This window comes from Lagenorhynchus albirostris, chromosome 4 (assembly GCF_949774975.1).
Source record: "Lagenorhynchus albirostris chromosome 4, mLagAlb1.1, whole genome shotgun sequence".
NCBI lineage: Eukaryota > Metazoa > Chordata > Mammalia > Artiodactyla > Delphinidae > Lagenorhynchus > Lagenorhynchus albirostris.
In genome coordinates, this window is record NC_083098.1 from 7,523,429 (window position 1) to 7,545,972 (window position 22,544).

General features: G+C 35.7%; 2 protein-coding genes across 3 annotated transcripts in view; one reads left to right on the forward strand and one right to left on the reverse strand.

Moving 5' to 3' along the window:
• Positions 1 to 13,051, forward strand: part of NUDT9 (nudix hydrolase 9) — a 26,456-nt gene extending 13,405 nt beyond the window's left edge. The window contains exons 5-8 of one of the 2 annotated variants that reach the window (XM_060147544.1): positions 3,082 to 3,193; positions 4,827 to 4,973; positions 6,579 to 6,663; positions 9,959 to 13,051. In XM_060147544.1, the coding sequence (XP_060003527.1) occupies positions 3,082 to 3,193; positions 4,827 to 4,973; positions 6,579 to 6,663; positions 9,959 to 10,137 (523 nt within the window). In that variant the 3' untranslated portion in view covers positions 10,138 to 13,051. The remainder of the gene's footprint in view (positions 1 to 3,081; positions 3,194 to 4,826; positions 4,974 to 6,578; positions 6,664 to 9,958) is intronic. The other variant, XM_060147545.1, reaches the window with a different exon arrangement.
• Positions 12,974 to 20,995, reverse strand: SCPPPQ1 (secretory calcium-binding phosphoprotein proline-glutamine rich 1). The gene is made up of 7 exons (XM_060147546.1): positions 20,939 to 20,995; positions 19,917 to 19,949; positions 19,747 to 19,824; positions 17,944 to 17,982; positions 16,757 to 16,783; positions 14,221 to 14,250; positions 12,974 to 13,011 (listed from the first exon to the last, which is right to left on the reverse strand). Exons 1-7 carry the CDS (start codon positions 20,993 to 20,995, stop codon positions 13,006 to 13,008), a joined length of 270 nt encoding a protein of 89 aa, XP_060003529.1. The 3' UTR covers positions 12,974 to 13,005.
• Between the last annotated feature and the right edge of the window lie 1,549 nt (positions 20,996 to 22,544).

The following is a 22,544-nucleotide window of genomic DNA, read 5'->3' on the forward strand; positions in this document are numbered from 1 at the left end:
TCATCATCTGCATGGTCCTGCCTTTTTGCCCAGCAGCATCTCTCTGTATTCAGCTTCTCTTCCCAGGGCTCTAGCCATGACTGGCCGGCTGGCTGGCTGGCTGCCTGAGCAGCAGAGGCTCTGTGTTAGTCTTCGTTTTCCCAGCTCCTTGCACATGAGGTGTAGTAGGTGCTAGTAAACGTTTCTGAGTGGACAGAGCCATCATTTGCCACCTTATCCCTCCTCTTACCTAATTAGTGTAAATTCTGTTTGTTTAATTTAAGTAAAATAGTGTAGTGATTAAGAGTGCAGATTCTGGAACCAGATTGCCTGGGTTCAAATCTTGGTTTACACAACTTTTTTCCTCTGCAACCTCAGGCAAGTTATCTACATCTCTGCGCCTCATTTTCCACATCTGTAAATAAACACAATAATACAGCTCCTTTATAGGCTGGTTTTGAGGCTTAAGTGGATAAATACATTAAAGCACAACAGTATCAGGTCCATAATAAGTGCTATATAAATGACTTTTAAAAAGTAAAGGCTAAAAAAGAAAAAAGTAAAGGTAAAATCTGTCTTTTCTCCATGTTCGCTGTCTCTACCTTCAGTCCTGTGCTCATCGTCTTGTACCTGGACCATGGTAACAGTCTTCTGGCTGGTTTTCTTGCCTCCAGTCTTGCTTCCCTCCAAACCAACTTCCAAACTTTTGTCAAAGTGAGTGAGCTTTCTAAAATACAAATTGCTAATGGCTTTTTCCCTGCTTAAAAAATATTCTCTGGCTCTCTAAGCAGATGAATTTGATGAATTCTTTGCATACTTCTCCAGCCTCACCATCTATCTTTCCCTCACTGATGCTTATGTTGCCACATATACTTCAGTTTCTTGAATACATTATTTTATTTTATAACTTTGTTTCCTGTCTCTGGCATCCCTAAAAACAGATGTTGTCTTCTTATACCAATTATTCTTTCATTTCTATTTACTGTACTCATCAAGCTGTCACTCTTGTAGTTTATTCACATACATGTCTAGCTCCACTGCTAGACTATGAACTCTTTTGGGGGGGAATTATGGGTTAGATATGGTATTCAGCCACAGTATAAAGAAATCTGGGCACTCATATCTAAATTACTATATTCAAAAAAATTTTTTTAACATCTTTATTGGAGTATAACTGCTTTACAATGTTGTTTTAGTTTCTGCTGTATAACAAAGTGAATCAGGTATACGTATACATATATCCCCATATCCCCTCCCTCTTGCGTCTCCCTCCCACCCTCCCTATCCCACCCCTCTAGGTGGTCACAAAGCACTGAGCTGATCTCCCTGTGCTATGCAGCTGCTTCCCACCAGCTATCTGTTTTACATTTGGTAGTGTATATATGTCCATGCCACTCTCTCACTTCGTCCCAGCTTACCCTTACCCCTCCCCGTGTCCTCAAGTCCATTCTCTACATCTGCATCTTTATATCTGTCCTGCCCCTAGATTCGTCAGAACTACTTTTTTTTTTTTTTTTACATTCCATATATATGTGTTAGCATATGGTATTTGTTTTTCTCTTTCTGACTTACTTCACTCTGTATGACAGATTCTGGGTCCATCCACCTCACTACAAATAACTCAATTTCGTTTCTCTTTATGGCTGAGTAATATTCCATTGTATGTATGTGCCACATCTTCTTTATCCATTTATCTGTCCATGGATACTTAGGTTGCTTCGATGTCCTGGCTATTGTAAATAGTGCTGCATTGAACATTTTGGTACATGACTCTTTTTGAATTATGGTTTTCTCAGGGTATATGCCCAGTAGTGGAATTGCTGGGTCATATGGTAGTTCTATTTTTAGTTTTTTAAGGAACCTCCTTACTGTTCTCCATAGTGGCTGTATCAATTTACATTCCCACCAACAGTGCAAGAGAGTTCCCTTTTCTCCACACCCTCTCCAGCATTTATTGTTTGTAGATTTTTTGATGATGGCCATTCTGACCGGTGTGAGGTGATACCTCATTGTAATTTTGATTTGCATTTCTCTCATGATTAGTGATGTTGAGCATCGTATCATGTGTTTGTTGGCAATCTGTATATCTTCTTTGGAGAAATGTCTATTTAGGTCTTCTAAACTAGTATATTTTATTGAGTCTCATGCGTAGTGATGATTAGATCATAGGCTTTCTTTTTTGGTTTAGTACTGGAAGTTCAAAATCTTTATCTTTGCCTAAGGGACTATTAAAACTATTCTTAAAATTCGGCAGGAGGAAGTAGATGTGGTGGGTGTAGGGAAGGAGAAGGGGAGATTTATCAACATCTTTGTGAAGGAGGCTGTGGTTAGAAAAAGCACATTCTGAAATTAATGTCGCCTTGATGCTTTAAAAAAATGCAATTCAATTTGAGATATAAAATTAAATTAAAGGATAGTGTGAGACTTCTTTTATCAGAAGCGGGGATAAAGATTGAGAAGCACTTTTCTTGAGACCAGCTGAACCTGTATCATATAATCTGCTTTTCTGAAAACATAGGGCAAACTGTTAAAAGCAAATATTACAGATCTTTTTCACTACTTAAAATTCTTAAAAAGGATCCTTGGATTAAAAAAAAAAAACTTTTATGACCCTTCTTTTTTTTTTTTTTTACATCTTTATTGGAGTATTATTGCTTTACAATGGTATGTTAGTTTCTGCTTTATAACAAAGTGAATCAGTTATACATATACATATGTTCCCATATCTCTTCCCTCTTATGTCTCCCTCCCTCCCACCCTCCCTATCCCACCCTATGACCCTTCTTTTAAATTCTGTTCTGCTTTTAATTTTTTTTGATAAATCTTACTTTAAGTAGTAAAAACTGTTTATATCTTGAATTTTTATTATGGAGACTATAATATCCTTTATGGAAAGTAGACATTTGTCTTGGTTTGTAACAGTGCTAAATAAAGAATATTTTTAATACAAAACAATATTTCTTTACAAAACTAGCTGATTTGAAGTAAATTTATATATACTCTGTTATAAAGAAAAATATATCTTTATAGCTTTGTCTTAAGCTTGAAATAGAACCTTGGTCTTTGTTCTGAATCAGTTATGACCTTACGTTACTGTTATAGGTGGAAAAGGGACAGAAGTGGAAATAAAATTACCCATCCCATTTCTGGGAAAAACATCTTACAGTTTGTTGCAATAAAAAGGAAAGACTGTGGAGAATGGGCCATCCCAGGGGTAAGCATTAAAATTAAGTCAAATCAGTGTTGTAAGTTCTTTTTAGCTGCTTTATTTACTACAAGGTTATTGTGTATGGATCTTTTCTACTTCATTTATTCTCCATTCCTCCCCAGTGATTCTTTTGCAATGAAGTATCATTGTCAATGGCAAATGTAGGATAATACAACAAAGCTGTTAGAATCTGAGTCTAATTCTAAGACCTTTGGGAAAGAACATGGACTTTGGAGTTAGACCCGGGCTTGTGTTTTGACCTTTGCACTTTGAGCTAGTGATATGGAGTTCAGACCTTTGTTTTAAAAATAATCATACATATTTCACAGGATTATTAGAGATAGCATATAAAGCACCTGGTATAGTAGATACTCACTAATATTGGGTTTCATCTCAGAACTCAGCACCTACTCCAAGCCCAAGGTAAGATTTTTAGTATTTTTAAAAAGATAACACTATTACTGTTTCTTGTAGTTTTTTGAGTTTTCATAATATCATCAGGAAGAGTATACTTCTACTGAGTTCATGTCAGTAGTATATTTCAAGGGGCTTTTAAAAATGTGTATGTGTTCAGTAGTGGGTTTTATATTTTATGCCATATTGTGAAATGGAGATAGTTTGATGAGAGGATGGCTCTTTATATACACATTCTCCTGTCTGCAGGAATGGCTTTTTTTCTTTGTCGGGTAACATGGAATGAAAATGAAGGTTGTAGCTGACTGTGACAAAAGCTTAGGCTAATTATAAGAGCCAAATAGTCAAACTCCACTCAGTGCTGAATGCAAAATACAATGATATCATCACAGGATCTTATATTTTTATTGTCATTTGAAATTCTGATCAGTCAGGGAACTGTTGTCGTTAATATAATTTTGAGAGTCGTTGATCTACTCAGTATATTTTGAGCATCTGCCTTTTGTCAGCTAATATTTTAGACATTGAGGATACAGCAGAGCAACATAAACAAACATCCTTGTCTTCCTGGAGCTCACACTCCACTGAGGGAGACAAATAATATAACATGAACAAGTTACTGTAATGTTAGAAGGTGATAAATATCAATATTAAGAAAAACTAAAGCAAGGAAGGGGATTAGGAAGTGTTTGAGAGTTTGCAATTTTCAATAGGGTGGTTAGAGAAGGTCTCCTGAGAAGGTGACATTTGAGTAAAGATCTGAAGGAGGTGAACGACTGAACCATGTGGATGGATATCTGGGGAAAGCATCTTGGGCAGAAGTCATAGCAGGTACAAAGGCCTTAAGGTTTGGATATGTCTGCATATCCTAGGAACACTGAGGAGGTCAGTTTGGCTGGAATGGAATGACCAATGGGGAAAGTATCAATTTGCTGTATTCTTTCTTGCCTGCATCCCTTCCTTCCATAGCTTGACTTTGGAAGATACCAGGAAAGGAGTCTGACTGGCTCAGTTGACCGTAGGCTAACTTTGGACTAATTACTATGGTTGAGTATATGGGATACGCTGCTAAGCAGCTTCTACTAGAAACAAATGATTTAGAGAAGAACATATCACAGAAGATTATGGGCAGATAGAGCAATATATGTCCACTGCATCACTCAGTAAATATCTATTGATTGAATTGAAGCTTATTACTTTTTCTAAACAAAAATGTGACTCTTAGGGGATGGTGGATCCAGGAGAGAAGATTAGTGCCACACTGAAAAGAGAATTTGGTGAGGAAGCTCTCAACTCCTTACAGAAATCTGGTGCTGAAAAGAGAGAATTAGAGGAAAAGTTGCACAAGCTCTTCAGCCAGGAACATCTAGTGGTAAGAAATGAAGATTTCCAGGAAGGATTTAGTCCTGGGGATTAATGAAAATTACTTAAAGTTCACCTGGAAATCTGGTAGATCATTTTCTGAATAAAGTGAAATACTTGTATATTTGAAATACACGTTCATAAAAACAAATTAATTGTAGCTCTTAACTGTAAATAGATTTCTACTCAAATTTTTATAGTCCAACTTTAGGCCAGTTACATCATTTACTATAATACATTTTTTCCTCTTAATTTTTCTTTAGGTGTGAGCTAATGTGACACTGAGTTCACCCATCTAATGGAAAATCTTTTCTTTTTTAAAAAATTTGCATGAATTCAGCTTTTTTGAAAGGACATTTATATTTAAATATATGTATATATATATGTATATAATATATTTTAAATTATGTTAAAACTTATGTTCAGAGTTTTTCTTGTTCATAACCATTTAAGTCTCATGGCTGTTTTGTCTACATACCCTTTGTGATTAAAAAAAATCACTTTATAAGGTATATGTGCACTAATAATAAGGAAAAGGGTAGATTTTCTTTTCTTTTTTATTGGCTTTTCTTTGAATTGCTTTGTTTTCTTTTTAGAATTAGGATTTCTTAATTATTTATCTATCAATATGCTGTCTGGGTTTCGGGTCACATTTGTCGTAGATGGCGGGATCCAAATCTTTTCATGTATTAATAGCTTAAATATTAGTCTTTACTAACCTTATTTATAGATTTCTAACTAGAAGAATCTATCTTTGCATGTCTGAAACTATAATCACAGAAGTTATTAAAACAGAAAAATACTTATAGACTCTTAAAAAAAATCATGTGGCCCAAATATGACTATTCTTAAATTCTGAAATTAGAGTCTGAGGTATTGAGGGTTTTATGAATTTTAAAGCTGCCTCAAAATGTTCTTGAGAATACTGTTCCCTGGGAAATTTATTTATTTATTTTTAAAAATATTTTATTCTTTTGATGCTATTGTAAATGGAATTGTTTTCTTAATTTCTTTTTTTAAGAAAAATTTATTTATTTGGTTGCGCTGGGTCTTAGTTGCGGCTCACGGGCTCCTTAGTTGTGGCATGTGAACTCTTAGTTGCAGCATGCATGTGGGATCTAGTTCCCTGACCAGGGATTGAACCCGCGCCCCCTGCATTGGAAGCGTGGAGCCTTAACCACTGCACCACCAGGGAAGTCCCTGTTTTCTTAATTTCTTAATTTCATTTTCACATCGACTTTTTCTTGGCTGAGCTGTGCGGCTTGTGGGAACTTAGTTCCCCGACCAGGGATTGAACTGAGCTCTGGCAGTGAAAGCACCAAGTCCTAACCACTGGACCATCAGGGAATTCCCTCCCTGGGAAATGTAAAACAAGTGTATGTAATGCTACATTAAAGGTCCTGTAATATTTACATTTCTTTTTTTTTGTGATAAAAAGCACGTAACATATAATTTGCCATCTTAACCATTTTTAAGTGTACAGTTCACTAATGTTAATTAAACGTGCATTGTTTGCAACAGGATATTTCTGATTCTAATGAAGGTAGCATGCTCTTCTCTACCCATTCCTGTTCACCCTGCACTTTTTTTTTGGTCTGTCTCCTTTTAAAAATAGATATATAAAGGTTATGTTGATGATCCTCGGAACACTGATAACGCATGGATGGAGACAGAAGCTGTGAATTACCATGATGAAACAGGTAATCTTACTTATGTTTTTTAAGCTAACTGAATTAGAGGATCCAATTTAAGTGAAGCAGACTACTGGGGCACAGTTAAATCTGGACTATTTTAGCATTTTAAGTCAATCAACTACCGGTTATAGGATAATATTTGTATGAAAGCAGATTGTTTATATTAAAAGAATATATAGAAGAAAGCTTTAAAAGTGTTACCAGTAACTAATATCCTTTAATCCATTGGTAGCATATAAAATTAAGGTTAAATTTATAGACTAAAATTATGTGCCCTAAAGTTGTCATTCTTTTAAAGGTTTTGCCCTGCCCCCTTCCTGTCTCAGTATAACCTTGTGCAAATCACATGTTCTCTTGGACTCAGTTTTTTCCTTACAAAATGGGCTGGAACTAGAAGATCTGTCACTTTTACATTCTTGTTGAACTTCGGAAAACTCCCAGCACCAATTTCATTACTTCCAAACAACAACTCTAACCAAAGTATTAGGATAATTCATCCTGGTATTGAGAACTTAAAAGAAACATTTCAGAAGGAGAAGTATGCAAATATAATTTACAAGCAGGTCTCTACAACTTAAGTACTGATAAATTTGTTAGCTCCGTATTTTTGGAGTTAAAAAACAATGACTGACCCACTAGAGGTTGATTTTATAGTGTTTGAGTTGTTCAAATCACTGTTTTCACTGTTTTATTTTCTCTCTGAACTTAAAAAAAAAGTTGTGGTCTGATAATTCCAAATCTCTGCTATATCTGAGTCTCATTCTGATGTTTTGTCTCTTCGGACTGTGCTCTTTGCCTTGTAGCATGCAGTCTAGTTGTTTTGAAAGGTGAACATGATGTATCCAGTAAAAGAGACTGAGGTAAATAGATCTTTAGTGTGAGGCCTTATGTTTAGTTGACTAGGAGTTAGGCTGTACTTACTTGCTGTAATTGTACGTGTCAGAGGCTAAAATTTCCTCTGGTGTTTTTGTTTTTGTCTCTTCTGTTGTCTTTGGGTTTCTCTAGAGACTACTTAAATAAGGTCTGTGCCACGCAATTCTTTCAGTTACACTCCCTGTTATTTTATGGAATCCCTATTGCTGTGGGATTTGGAGGGGGTTTGTGGGCTTTTGGAGGAGAATCATAGGAGAACTCAGTGATTAGGGCTTAGTTTTTCAGTGAGCCTGGGCCCCTGGGCTGTGACCGTCACTGCGGCTTCTCAGCTTCTTCCTTCCACCCTCACACTCCTTAGGCGAGATAGGAGGCTAGAGTTGGGTATTTCCCTTCCCCCAGGTTGGTTAGGACTGGTGAAATATTTTCCTTAAGGGCAGAATGCTTTGTCTAATTTCAGAATGGTTACTTTTCCCCTCTCCCTGCTGCAAGGAAGTGGGGATTTTTCTTGTCTTTACTCTGAGAACCTCGTGGCATTCCTGAGATAAAACTCCTAAAAATATGACCCTCCCACCCCAAGACTGTGCCTCCAGGAGATTTTCTCTCTCAAGCTAGTTCACAGATCAGTTTCCAAAAATGAGTCAGTTACCTTTTAAATGTTTCTACCACTTGTTAGCTCCAGAGGTGGGATTCTGTTCCTGGTAAGTTGTGATTCTCTGTATTTGCCTGTCTCTCTAGTTTTCAGGGTGGCATTGTGCCCTGTGACCTCAGTTCTCTGATGGATCCAAAAAGAGTTGTCGATTTTCAGTTTGTTCAGATTTTTTGTGTGTGAAGATAGGAGTGATGATTTCCAAGCTCTTCATGTGTCAGACTATAAACTTTAAACTTTTTAGAATTCTGTTTTGTGTAATTTATTAGGTGACCAGAAGGGGAGGATGCTTTTCAGACATTATTAGATCTGATAAAGAGCATGTTAGAGGACACTGTTATTTAGATAATCAGATATTTTAATTTAACTTTTAGATTCAGGTTTACTTCTTAATTCTGGTTCTCCATTGAAAATTGGATGTTGTAGTTGCTGTGAGATACACAAAGAGCTGTCATTTTAGCACTGGGATTTAGAAACCTGTTATGCTGAAATATTCAATTGATTCTTTTCTTTTAAGAAGCAGCTTTATTATTTTAAAGATAATCATTGTAAAGATAAAGGATATAGTGTTTATAATGAGTTATTTAGAAAATAGGTGACATAAAGTGGAAAAAATTTTAAAGCACCAGTTATTTCATTTCCCAAAGATACCACTGTTAGCGTTTTGATTTATCTTTTTCCAGATTTTATATAGTTGTTTTTAAAATAAAATGGGCTCACACTGTACATTCTGTTTTGTTACTTGAATTTTCACTTAAAAATATATTATGGACATATTTCCATACCAGTATTTATAGAATGGCTTCCCTTTTAATGGGAGTGCATTGTGTAGCTGTCTTATCATTTATTTAATAATCTGTGCCCTCTAGATGGAAAGTTCGGTTATGTCCCATTTTCTCTTTTTGGTTATAAATAATGTTGCCTTGAATACTTCAGTAGCCTTGTCTTTTTATTTCCTTAGGATAAATCCTTTGAAGTGGAATTGCTGGGTTGTTTATTGTATCCCCAGTACAGAGTCTGGTGCATAAGAGGCACTCTGATATTTTTTGAATGAATGCTCATCAAAGAGCATTTGCTTTTTAAAAGCTCTTGAAAAACATTGCCAAATTGTCCTACAGAAACATGCCATTTAGATTGCCAACAGTGATTGAAAGCATTTCTTTTTAATTTTTGATAATTATAAATATTTTAATAAATATATATGTATTTATAAATATAACTAAATATTTTTTGAATTTTATTTTATTTATTTTTTATACAGCAGGTTCTTATTCTCTATTTTACACATATTAGTGTATACATGTCAAACCCAATCTCCCACGTCATCCCACCACCACCTCATCCCCCCACTGAATATTTTATTTTATGGTTCCTGGTTTGGTGTCATACTTGGAAAAGTACATTTACCTTAAGACTCTAAAGTGAGTCATCAATAATTGTTTTCTTTCATTTTTTTTTAACATTTAAATCTGTAATCCTTCTGGAATTTTGATGTGAGTTTTCATGTTTATTTTTTTTCTCTTTTTTTTTTTTGAAGGGTAATATTTTTACTTTTTAAAGAGAAAAGCTTTCTTACTGGTACCGTCACTTAAAATTTAGGAACTTAGTTAAAATTGGGGCATTTGGGAAATTTGGAATATTCTAGTTTTTAATTCACTTGGCCACTTAATATAATGATGATTTAAGGTTATTATAGTAGCAATACTTGAAGATACAGAATTATGCTGAAAAAGAAATGAATAAATTACTTTTTCTTGATGATGTTTTTTCTTTGGTAACCAGGTGAGATAATGGATAACCTTACCTTAGAAGCTGGAGATGATGCTGGAAAAGTGAAATGGGTGGACATCAGTGATAAACTCAAGCTTTATGCTAGTCACTTTCAATTCATCAAACTTGTGGCAGAGAAACGAGATGCCCACTGGAGTGAGGACTCTGAAACTGACTGCCATGGGTTATAGCTCACAATCTCCACGAAAGCCAAATGGCAACAAAGGAACATGTACTGAAAAGAAGGCAGCGTCACAGAGCTCATATATAAAAAGGGCAGGGGTAGATCACTTGGAGATTATTTTATTCACTTTCAAAATGATTTGCATTTAGAAGGTTTTGCATCAGAATAAAGTTAGCAAATATGGTGAAACAGAACACAGAATTTTCTGCTTTCCAGTCAAAAGAGCTATAAATAATCATATTTTGTATGCATTTTATTTAAGCATGGCTTAAACCAAACTTAACAACTGATGCTCTTCGAAGAATCAGAATCTAAATAAAGGTAAATTTCTGTTCAGCCATAACTTCTGCTTTCCATGTAGTTCTTGTTTGTCTTTTTTTTTTTTCCCCCATTGATCTTCTGAGGTCTGAAGGATGTTCCTGTCACATCAAGCTTCTTTCAGAATAGCACCAATCACCATTGTTTAATCTGATTTATCTTTAAATTATTTGCTTTGCATTTTGCTTTACATGATCTTGTTGAAGCTGCTTTCAAAAGTGGAAGCCTCATGTATTCTTGCCTTTAGAGTTGTAAGTTTTATGAGGAAATTTCAGTCACTCTTAGCTGGTAAAGGTCAGGATCAGCGAACAAGAAATCATGTTCTCATTTCCAAGAATTATGACTTAAAAAAATGTGTGCAGGAAACTAGTAATTTAAATTGCTATATGCATTTCACTCTACTGTAACTGTGTGTGCCATAAATGAATTAAAAATAGATGTTCAGAAAGGAACTGAAATCAGAGACAGAGGAGGTCTTTGGGAGTTTGGGTGTTTTTTGTTAGGAAGAGATTGTTAAAGACTGACGTAGGTTTTTGAGAGACTCACTATTAACATTGTAATTCCCAGAGGAAAGGAAAGAGTTGGTGTTCCACGTGTTCTTGGAAGCAGGGAAGAGGAAGGAAAATAACACTGCCTTGTCACATGTGTATCACGTTCTGGCCAAGATATCCAGTGGGAAAGTCTCATGATACTAATTCCTGTCAGCCTGAGGTAGGGATTGTCATAATTCCATCTTCATTCCAGTTGGACTACAGGTGGGGCATCTGAAGAAAAGGAGGGTTAGGTGATAGAGACGTGGTTGTTTCCTTCAGATATTTGAAAAGAGTATTAGGCTTACTCTGTAGCTAGAGGACAGAACTAGGGCTAAGGTAAATCAATCGAAAAGGTGTTTTTTGTTTTTTATTTTCTCTCCCCCCAACCCCGAGTTAGTGTCAAAACTCCTTTGGGGTAAATTTGAACTGAACTGACAGGAGGCTTTTTTCCCCTTAGTGTGACTATAAGTTTTGCTGAGAAACATTAGAATGTTTGATTTCAGGATGCTGCCTCAAACCTCTCTGGAAGAGTTACAAGGTTTATGTGCAGTATTAATTTTCTAAAATCCATAAAATCCTGGTCCTTGGGTACATAACAAGGGACTTGTACTTGACAAGAATGATCTGCTCATTGGGTGAGGGGTGGGATAACCTTGTCCCAGCATGAAAGAGTCTGATTCTACTGTCCGGTTTACTGTCTGGTAGCAAGAAATTGCTTCTTCCTGGCATGGAATAGAATTCTCTAAAATTGAAACTACTTACAGAAGCTCTTGAGAAAGTTTGAGCAATTGCCTAAAGAATGACATTTACTTCTGTTTTAATAGTTTTGACACATCTACCCTGACATTAGTAAAGATATTAGGTTATATGAAAATTTTACTTAAAGAATGAGTAAATCACATGATCCGCAGATAATCAATTTTTTGTGGCATTTTGTAGTTTTCATTGGAACATTTACAAAGTATGCAAAATGATAAAACTACTATACCCTACAGATAGGGTAGAAGTAGATAATCTTCTAACTGTAAGTATCCAGCACCATCTCTAATAGAAAAAAAACAGATTAAAATTTTAGTTTAAGACATTTCTGGAGGAATATCTGCTCCTGTATCACTAGGTGATATTGCCTTCATATTTACTTATATTTCAGATATAAGGAATATTTTTTTCAAGAGACAGTTAAAACAGTGATAGATAGCATTTACTGAATATCTACATCGTATCACTTAATCCTCACAACAATCCTGCGAAGTTAGGTGGTATTTTTCCTATTTCACAGATGAAAATGATATTTAGAAAGGTTGCCCCAAGGTTTACTCCATAAGCAACAGAGCTGGATTTTGAATCCCGGTCTGCAGGGTTCCAGAGCCAATTCTCTGTTGTATTCCCTACTACGTTTATGAAGCTTTTATGATTTCTTACTTTAAGTTTGTAGTTTGGAAGATTTATATTACTTAAGCAATACTCATGTTATCCATAGTAATCCATTTATGGTTTGTGACTTGAAATGTAAGGGCCACATCTGATTTGGCGAGCCTTGTTAAACTTGTTCACATAATTTTGGCTCAGAGACAATTTATTGATAATATCTTAACCTAAGGATGAGCGGCTGCAGTCAGGGTGTCTTGCCTGCAGGTGTTCTTGAGATTTCAAAGCATTTCAAACTCAGATAGAAGCGAGATACTAAACATGCTAAAGAGGGCCCCTAAAATTTCTAACCACTTTTAGAGGCTAAATGCTACTCTGTCCTACAGTATAAGGACTTATGTTGTTTGCTGTTATTTTCTAAAATATTTGTGAAGTTTGAATAAACTGATTTCAAAACACATCATTTAAGAAAGCACTTGTAATTAATTTGGTCTTCTTTACACCTCCTTTAATCATATTATTAACTTACCAATATGGGCACAATCTGAAGCTGTTAAACTCTTAGGATAGAAGTATTTAAAAATGTATAATAATGCTCAAAAGATATTTGGAGATTTTACTAACCGTATATAACTTCTGACATAGTAGTAAGAGAATTATTTCTGCCAAAATAAACAATACAGATTATAGTTACTATATAAAGGTATTTTTGCCATATTTTTTCTTTGCCTCCACCCATGTCTCCCATATTATGTTTATTTAATGTTGATGGATTAGTATGGGTACAATCATGTAATGTTGGGAGGTAGCAAATAATGTGGTTCTGTTACACCTAAATGCTGAGAAATTGAACCATCAACTGTCTTTTCTGCAACATAGAGCTTAATTTCTCCCACTTCACCCTTGATGGGCTGGTAAGAGCATTTGAATTGGTAAGAAACACAGAACAAACACTTTAGGGCAATGAAACTTTTCAGAAGGAAAACTTGCGTGAAATCCAATTTCTTTCTCAAAATTAAGATTGAGAATATTTTGATTCATCAGCTTCTCTCAAGGTAGGTTAAAATACATACTGACATTTAATTGACATTAATTCAGATATTTTAAAAAGGAATATACCTTTTTGGTCTCTCTCTCTCTTTTGTATATATTTTAGATGAAAGCAAACTTGGGTGAGAATCAAAGCAGAAGTCTCAAGGTCTGTAGCCTTTCTATCAAGAGAGCTGATGCTTTTGTGTTAAGGAGACTTGTTGGCTTGCCTTGAGATGAGAGCATTTCTAGATTTGGTAGTTTCACAGCAGGCTTTTCTCACTGTTTGCTATGAATTGTTCGTAAGACAAAACTAAGCTTGAGGTAAAATTTACTGTTTGAAATTTCTTAACCTAATTTCTATAAACTGAAATTTTGTCAAATGCTCTGGGCATTATGAAAAGAATACAGTTTTAGACCTGCAGAAATTCTGATCTAAAGATTTTGGAGGAGGGACTTCCCTGGTGGTCCAGTGGTTAAGACTCCACGCTTCTAATGCAGGGGGCGCGGGTTTGATCCCTGGTCGGGGAACTAAGATCCCACGTGCTGCACGGCGCAGCCAGAAAAAAAAAAAAAAAAAAGATCCTGGAGGAAATCAAGTTTATAACTCATGAGATTTAATTTGGGTAAATCACTTGGGCTCCATTCTGCCATATGGTTTTATGGTTCAGAAGAATTATTCTTACCTTTTCTGAGATTAAATATCACTTGCTTTTATCAATATAACCATAGCAAAAAAATTTTACCCCAAAGAAGCCCTAAATATTAAAAAAAATAAGATACTATCTTCAGTCCATTAGGTAGATTTGTAGTTTATAATAGCTTAAAAGTTGTGGACTTACCCCAAGTTGGTTCAAAACAGAAATGATTAACTGTGAAAGAAGAAAAATCAATGATCAGTGATATCAATGGGTTTACCTTTTAGCTTATTTTTAACTTAGTACGTATATAAGCTGAAATACTTTCTATATGAAAATCTTTGTTTTTATTGAAAAATTCTATTTTTACTGCTTTGTGTTTTATTTACATGAGGTAAGATTTTTTTTTTTTTTTGCGGTACGTGGGCCTCTCACTGTTGTGGCCTCTCCCATTGCGGAGCACAGGCTACGGATGCCCAGGCTCAGCGGCCATGGCTCACGGGCCCAGCCGCTCCGCGGCATGTGGGATCTTCCCGGACCGGGGCACGAACCCGTGTCCCCTGCATGGGCAGGCAGACTCTCAACCACTGCACCACGAGGGAAGCCCATGAGGTAAGATTTTTAAATGAATATGCAATATTTAGATTTAAATTCCCTTAATTCACAGAAATATTTTCTTGTAACTGCCTTGTAACAGTATTCACTATATCTGAAATATAGAAAATTGATGTGAATCGTTGAGAAACTCACTGTAAACACTTCCATACAAGTGCTATCTTTCTTAAATTATTTGAATTCCCTCTGTGAATGATACTTGAACCAACATTTTAGGACAGCTATGACTTTGCTTCGAGGGTTTGCTTACACAAGCAATTTCACTGGATAAGTATTGTTTTATAGCTTTCCTGTGGTCCTGTTTTAAGAGACTGGCAGCTTGCTCAAGGAATTGACCACTATGTCAAGAAGGTGAATCCCTCTATTTGTAGAGCTGTCCATACTAGCATGTGTGCAACAATATGTAAGCTAAACACTGTCCTGCTTGTTCTTAGGCAAGAACAATTGCCCTGAGGTAGCATTTGTTCCCTTAGGGTGCATTTTCCTGCTTCTTGGTTTAACCACAATCACTGGGAGAAAAAAATTCTTATCACTGTGAAGATATGGCAGTTCTATAGGTTACTCTGTCAGGATCCTTTCTGGATGGCTTGTGGCCAACAGCACTTTCAATAAAGTTCAGAAAAATAAAGTATAAATAAGTATTCAGATTTGGTAATTTGAATGAGTCATATGTCTGAGGAGTCAATATTTTCACTGGAAGAGACTTTGGAGGTAAATTAATACATTTACCCAAGGTCACAGAGCGAATTTAATTTTTTTTTTTTTTTTGTGGTATGCGGGCCTCTCACTGCTGTGGCCTCTCCCGTTGCGGAGCACAGGCTTCGGACGCGCAGGCTCAGCGGCCATGGCTCACGGGCCCAGCCGCTCCGCGGCATGTGGGATCTTCCCAGACCGGGGCACGAACCCGTGTCCCCTGCATCGGCAGGCGGACTCTCAACCACTGCGCCACCAGGGGAGCCCAGGGCTAATTTAATTTTAAAGGTGAGCTTACAATCTAGGCTTTCCCATCACAGGCCAGGGCTCTTTTAGCCATGTTTTGATGTAAAGATGAACTTGCTAATTTTGTAATCATCAATAATTAATTATTGACGGTAGTTTCCTAAAACATTTTTAGAATATATATTCATATTCATATATATATAATACATTCTAGTTAAAAGATGCTAGAATTTTTACAATTTGTCATTTGGTAATGGACTATAGAATCTCTTAAACAGCGGATTGTGGGAAGAACACTAGCTATTTGAAGTTGACTTAAGTTTTTTTTTTTTGACTCTGTTTCTTGTTTAGTTTGACCTTAAAGTTTCTGGCACACTTAGATATTCTTCAAGGTGATTGATTTTAAATAATCTGTAGTGAAGAATCCTGAAAATTTTTACCTCAGGCACGCAATGGTTTACGCCTAACTTTTTAGGCCTAACTTTTTGACATTTTTATGAATACTGCAGGTCTCTGAGATACCATCAACTGTAAAGTGTACCATTTAGTTAATGATGAATCTTAAAGAAAAAGGAGATTCTAGGTTAAATGCATCTGTTGTAAGATGTATGTTGATTTCAGAAAATGTTTAAGTGTGAAAAGTATATGGGAAATGAAACTTTTAGTGTTCTCTTTTGTAACTCCCTTCAAGTATTTCTCCTATGTTTTTATAAACTAATATTCTGAATAACATATCAATAAAGGGCCTTGTTAAATAGTTGAATTATGTGCAGTTCAGTAAAAAAAATTGTGTTGGGATTTAGATTTGATCATCTTTAATGTGTTATGCATTTAAGCTAGTGTGCTTCGTTAGTGAAGAAATAAACTAGTCTGTTTCATCTCTGCTAAAGTAATTTATTCTGTAGTTCTTAAGTCTTTTAAGACTCTTCACCTTCTTCCTTATCAATGATAGAAGACGTTGTTTTGTCAATTTATAGTTTGGATGAGTTGAATAAATGAATGTAGAACTGTTTGCATGTATCGAGTTAGTTTTTTTGGCTTTGAATTTAACAGCTGTTCTTAATTTTGTTTCCAAATGAATTGGACTAATAAATACAGTAATTTTGCTGATGAACTGGCTCATCTTAAATGGAGTGTCGAAAGTAATATTTTTGTAAACTTTATAGATCAACAGAGCAGTATTTACCGCTTTAAGATCATTAAGTGTCAGGACCTAGAAAAGAGGAAAGACAATCAAATAATCAGGGAGTTGTAACGCAGTATTTTATCTATCTTTTCTATGTTATATATTTTCTGTTAGCTTGATTAATGAAAACATGCTTTTTAGAATTCTTAGCATTTATAAAATTACATCAGTAAGATTCACATTCGCTAATATTTTAAGTACCCCTCCACCCTTTAGTACCCACCCACCCCCTTCAAACCTACTATCTCAGGAAACACTAGTCCACATTTCTGTGTGTATGTGTGTGGACTCCAAACGTAGCAGGGACTTCTCGGAAAGATAATTAAACTTATGCTTATGAGGTTGGAAAAAAGGCTGTATTTGGGAATCCCTTTTTTTTTTTTTTTTCTTCTGGCTGCACCACATGGCTTGCGGGATCTTTAGTTCCCTGACCAAGGATCAAACCCGGGCCCAGCAGTGAAAGCCACTGGACCGCCAGGGAATTCCCAGGGATCACTTCTTTATGAAAAAAAACTTTAATAATATCATCTCCTATAGTTGTAACCAAAGTATCATTTAAAAATTTAGAATTAATATGCTATGTTACACACAATTTATTTTTTTGCTTGTGACTGAGTCAGTCTTGTTCTCTGTAATTTCCCCTCATTTACTAAAATCCTGTCAAAAGTAAAATTCAAATAATCCTTTTATACCTTGACCATAACCTTAAATCTAGTTCAAAGACTTCTGGGACAGATTCCATTTCAGTAAGAATGAATTTTCCCCCCATTAATAGCAAATATAAGTACAAAATTTTAGAGGTGAAATGGACTTCATAAATCATTCCTTTTCACTATTTTGTATTCTAAAGGAAAGTAAGACGCAAAGGAGTTTAAGATTACTCCAAAGTGTTAAATGACAGAGCTTGCATCCCCAGATTATTTGACTTCAAATGCTTTTCTACTGGTCTCCTGGGTTCCCTCCACATGATCAAGGAAAGTTTCAGGTCTCAGGTTTCAAGGATATATGAGATTTTTACATTAAATGACTCAAATCAGACAAAATATCAATCACTAATTGTCCCCAAAGGAGAATAATAACCATTATTTTTGGTATCAACTTCTTTCCAAATAAATCTAAAGAATTTTCAAGTTTTTGTTTTGTATTCATTTAGATACTTTCTTAAAGGAAACTTTAAGTATAATTACCTGATTTGGATTATTAGGAAATGGAAAAGGAATTGGAATCTACAAAAAGGAGGAAAAAAGTGAATTGTGAATAAAATAAGGTGCTACATTTTGTTTTAGCTTTCTCATATGTTCATTTACTCATCCCTCCATCCATCCATCCCTCCATCCATCAGTATTTATTGAGCAATTACGTGCTCTCAGGGAGTTCAGCTTCTAGTTAATGGAGATTAGATTCTAGTGAATTTCAAATCATGTTTTTCTTTCGAGAACTATGCTTATTTTGCTTAATTAGTCAAACCTAAAGCCTAGGAATCTGTCTTCTGTGTTGATAGTTCTTGCAAATCCTTCAGTTTTTCTACAGTAAGCCATCTTTGCCTGATTTTTCATACTATTCGGCCATCTGGTGGAAGGAAGAGCTTCTGTTTCATATACTAGTGATTCTTTTTATTGCCACAAAAATTTACATAATTTTAAGCATAGGACGTTAGTAGCAATTCCTAAATTCTAAACCAAGACTCCAGAATTTTGTGTTAATTTACAAATTAACGCAAAATCCAAATCGTATGGATTTCAGAAAAAGAAAAGAACCAACGCACCTTACCCTGACTAGAACCAAAATAATTAGCAATTAATTATAAATGCAAGAACTTAGAAATGTAGTGTCTAACAGTTAGGCCATGTGAAAACATTAAAGGGAAAGAATGTTCCATTGAGGACTGTAGCTTTAGTGACAACTTCTAAAAGACTACTTAAAGTTGAGAAGTAAGCAGTTCGAAATTAAATATAAGCAAAGGGAAGGTGTTTTGTTACATTTAGATATAAAAACAAAAACTATGCAAAATTGTGTTCATATTTTAAAACTTTTAGATGATAGACAAGAAGTTAAACAAGTTGCTATTTTAAAATGTGTATGAACTTTTCAAAACATCATTGCCTAAATACTGTTTATTTAACATGTCCCAACCTGTGTGGCAGCCTCATTGCCCTGTTCATTCTTTCCCCAGGTTGCCATGTCCTTCTCAGCACTTGCTGTTCCCTCTGCCTGGAATGCCCCTTCCACTTCTCATGACCTGGCCTGGCTACCCTTCCTCTGTTAGGAGCTCTTTGACACATAGCCTAAGTCAGCTGGTTTTGTATTTGCATCTAGAAGCACTTACCAAATTACATTGTTTTTTCATTTATAAATCTCTCTTCCTCATCAGATTGTGAACTTATTTATACTTTTTGTTTTTCCAGCACTCACTGTAGACCCCATTATTTGGTAGACACTCAGTAAATATTAACCAAATGAATGCGGTCTGTACCAAAAAGGTAACTCTATTATGTATTTAGCATTGTCCTGGCCTTTATTAAAAAGATATTATAAGAATTCAGATATTAGGAGAGATTGGAAAGGGTACAAGAAGAGCAAAATAATTATATTGTTTGACCTGTGAAAAAAAGCTGGAGAGCTGGGGAAAAAACTTTAGAGAAAAGAAAACAGCAAGGCTATTTACAAAAAGAAAAAGAACAGGTAATATAGAAAAAGGTTAGCATTCCCTTCATGAAGAGTAACTAAGCTCATCATAGTCGGGGTAATTCAGTGTAAACATCTTTTTGATAGCAAGTGTAGAGAGACATTGGAAGAAGTCACTGAAGTTTTAGAGGGAAAGTTGCTACTCCTTTGTCACACTTCACCACAAGCTATGCAGGGAGGGTAGTGTGAATAGCTGATGCCTGGTGGCCTCTTATATTTCTGTGTCAAAATTTGGAAAATGTTATAACCATCATCCAACTAATAAATACTTTTTGCAGTTTGAGATTCCCCAAACCCATGCTTACCAGGGGCAATTGTGGAGGTGGGAGAGATGGGATCTGAGGAAAAAATGGTGGTCCTTGTGGTAGGTAAAAGTTAAATCTCTATAATAAGAAACATGATGTCAGTCATTCCAAACATTTGAAAACTTTTAAAATGATGAACATGTCATTTGAAAATACAACCGGAAGTTTACCTGACCACTGGAACTTCCTCCAGACTGTTCAAGCTTGTAAAACAATAACAGCAACAAGGTAAAGCAACATATGGCAATACGTTATTCATTACAAAGAGATTTTATTCTGAATGAGACTAGGTAACAAGCCACTATTGAGCATTATACGCATCAGTGACGTAGCTGTCCTGGAATAGGGAAAAGTTGAATTAATTTTGTCCAGTGATTTAGAACTTGTACTTCTTACCTTTAAACTTATTTCCAAAGAATGTTTTCTCTTTTTTTTTTTTACATTTTGTAAGATTAATTACATATTGCATGCCTCTTCATCTTCAAATCAACAGTGTTCTCAGTTTAATTCTCAGCATTTATCAGTTCAAAGTGGAGAGAGTATGGAAGTGTAAATTTAAAGTTTGTATCCCCAAATACAGATTTTGAAAGCTCCCTCACTTCTCTGAAGGCTCCTTTGTTACAAAATGTTTAGGGGACAGGTGTTCCTGCCTACTAGGTACCCTACCTAGTCAGACTATAATAAGCAGAGCTTAAACTCATAGATCTCATTCGTATAGATGGGGACGCATGTCTATAATCAACATGAGATGGTTTGGGGTAAGGATATTGTAAACGAAACTCAATTCAAACTGCCTAATTAAGACTTAGGTCACTGTGGAATACTTGCTCTATATTGCTAAGTTTATTTGAGAGCTTCCTATGTTCCAGTTAGGACTGTTAAGTGCGTTAGATGCATTTTTATCATCCTTGCACAATTCTGAGGTAGTTCTTACAACTCATTTTACAGTCTGGGAAGCCATGGGTTAGTTCCTCACTGAAGGTCATGCAGCTTGCAAATAGCATGTAGAACTGGGATTTGTACTGGGAAGACCCTTGGGCTGAAGAAGAGTGGTAAATTCCTGGTTCTACAACTTTCCTGGAGTCCACTTTCCTCTTCTGTGAAATGAAAAGATAAAGGTAACACTTTCTAGCCCAGAAATACGATGTCTCTAGAATGGAAATGGAGTGGGAAACTGAGGAACTGTACTCACAGGGATGGGCAGAGCAGTGGCAGTTATCAAAAGGCCAGCAAGGATAAGAAATTTCATTCTGAAGGAAGAGTCTGGAATTGAAGGGTTAGGAGATCATTTTTAGTTTTTTCTAAGTCTTATTCCCGTTATTAATAGACTGTTTAGTTAGAGGTGTTGAATAGTGGTCAGACTAAATTCTGTCTCTAGATCCAGGTTTTGTAAACCTACATCAGTGCCTTAAAAACAGTGTTTAAGGACTTCCCTCGTGGTCCAGTGGTTAAGACTCTGCGCTCCCAATGCATGGGGCCCGGGGTTTGATCCCTGGTCAGGGAACTAGATCCCACATGCATGCCGCAACTAAGAGTTCCCATGCCGCAACTAAAGATCCTGCATGCTGCAATGAAGATCCCATGTGCCACAACTACAGAAAAATAAAAAAGATCCCACATGCTACCATGAAGATCCCTCATGCAGCAACGAAAATCCCGTGTGCCACGACTAAGACCCAGCGCAGCCAAATAAATTAAAAAATGAATAAATAAATAAATATTTTTTTAAAAAAACAGCTGTCTTTAGACAAGACATGCATTCTGTGGCTCATAACATTGCATATACTTACTACTCTTCCTTGTGATCTCACAGTTCAACCTGTACTGTTTGGTCCCTGAAGTTATTTGAACTTGTGATCTCTACCCACAAATCTTCAAACACCAATGTCGTATCATACTTAGGATCAGAGATATAACACCACTGGCTCAAGTGAGATTTCTTATGTAATATACAAATAAATCCACCTTGAACTTCTACCCCCCATGAGATCTACCAGGTCTTCACATGGTCTGGATGCTGTTACTGACAATTGCAAGTTTTCAAGAAGGAAATGATATAGGAAAAATCTTGAAAGGCATAATGGATTGGTAGAGCATAAACGCAATATGAATAAATTCAATGAAGCAAATCAATGTGATCTTTACTGGCCAGCTGATTCTGAAAGCAAAGCTTTATATGGCCTTAAATTACATTTAATTCAAATTAACTTACCTTAGGAGTTTCAAACTAAATCACTGTACTCTGGAATTGAATATTGGAAGAAAAATCAACTTAATCATATTCCTATTAAGACCTGTCCCCATCATCTGAAGAAAGTCATATCCCTTTATGTCACTCTTCAACTATTTTATACATATGTTTTTGAAATTCAACTCTGATTTATCTTCACGCTATTTCATTTTGCCTGAAATTAGGCAGCTTATCTCCCTTTCCCTTTTTCATGTTTCTTATTTGTATTTTTTTCCTTCTGGATTCAAACCCTTGGCTTTATTTCTTCCTTTGATAAGTGGACCTATTCATTAAATTATCCAAAACAATCCTTTTACCTAGTGCGATAGAATCAGTCCAAATTATACTGTGTCTTTTCAATTACCTTTGCTTCAAATGGTCCTTGGGCAACAAATTCAAAGAGCAGCGTGATCTAGAATCTCTATGCCCATCTCGTATTTAAGCGATATTACTAATGTCTTTGTGCTCATGGGTAATATGAGTCACAGAATTTGAAGCAAAATTGAATAATTGGTTTTAGACTAGAACCAACTTCTAAAGTATTTCAGTTACACAGAGATAGGCTTAA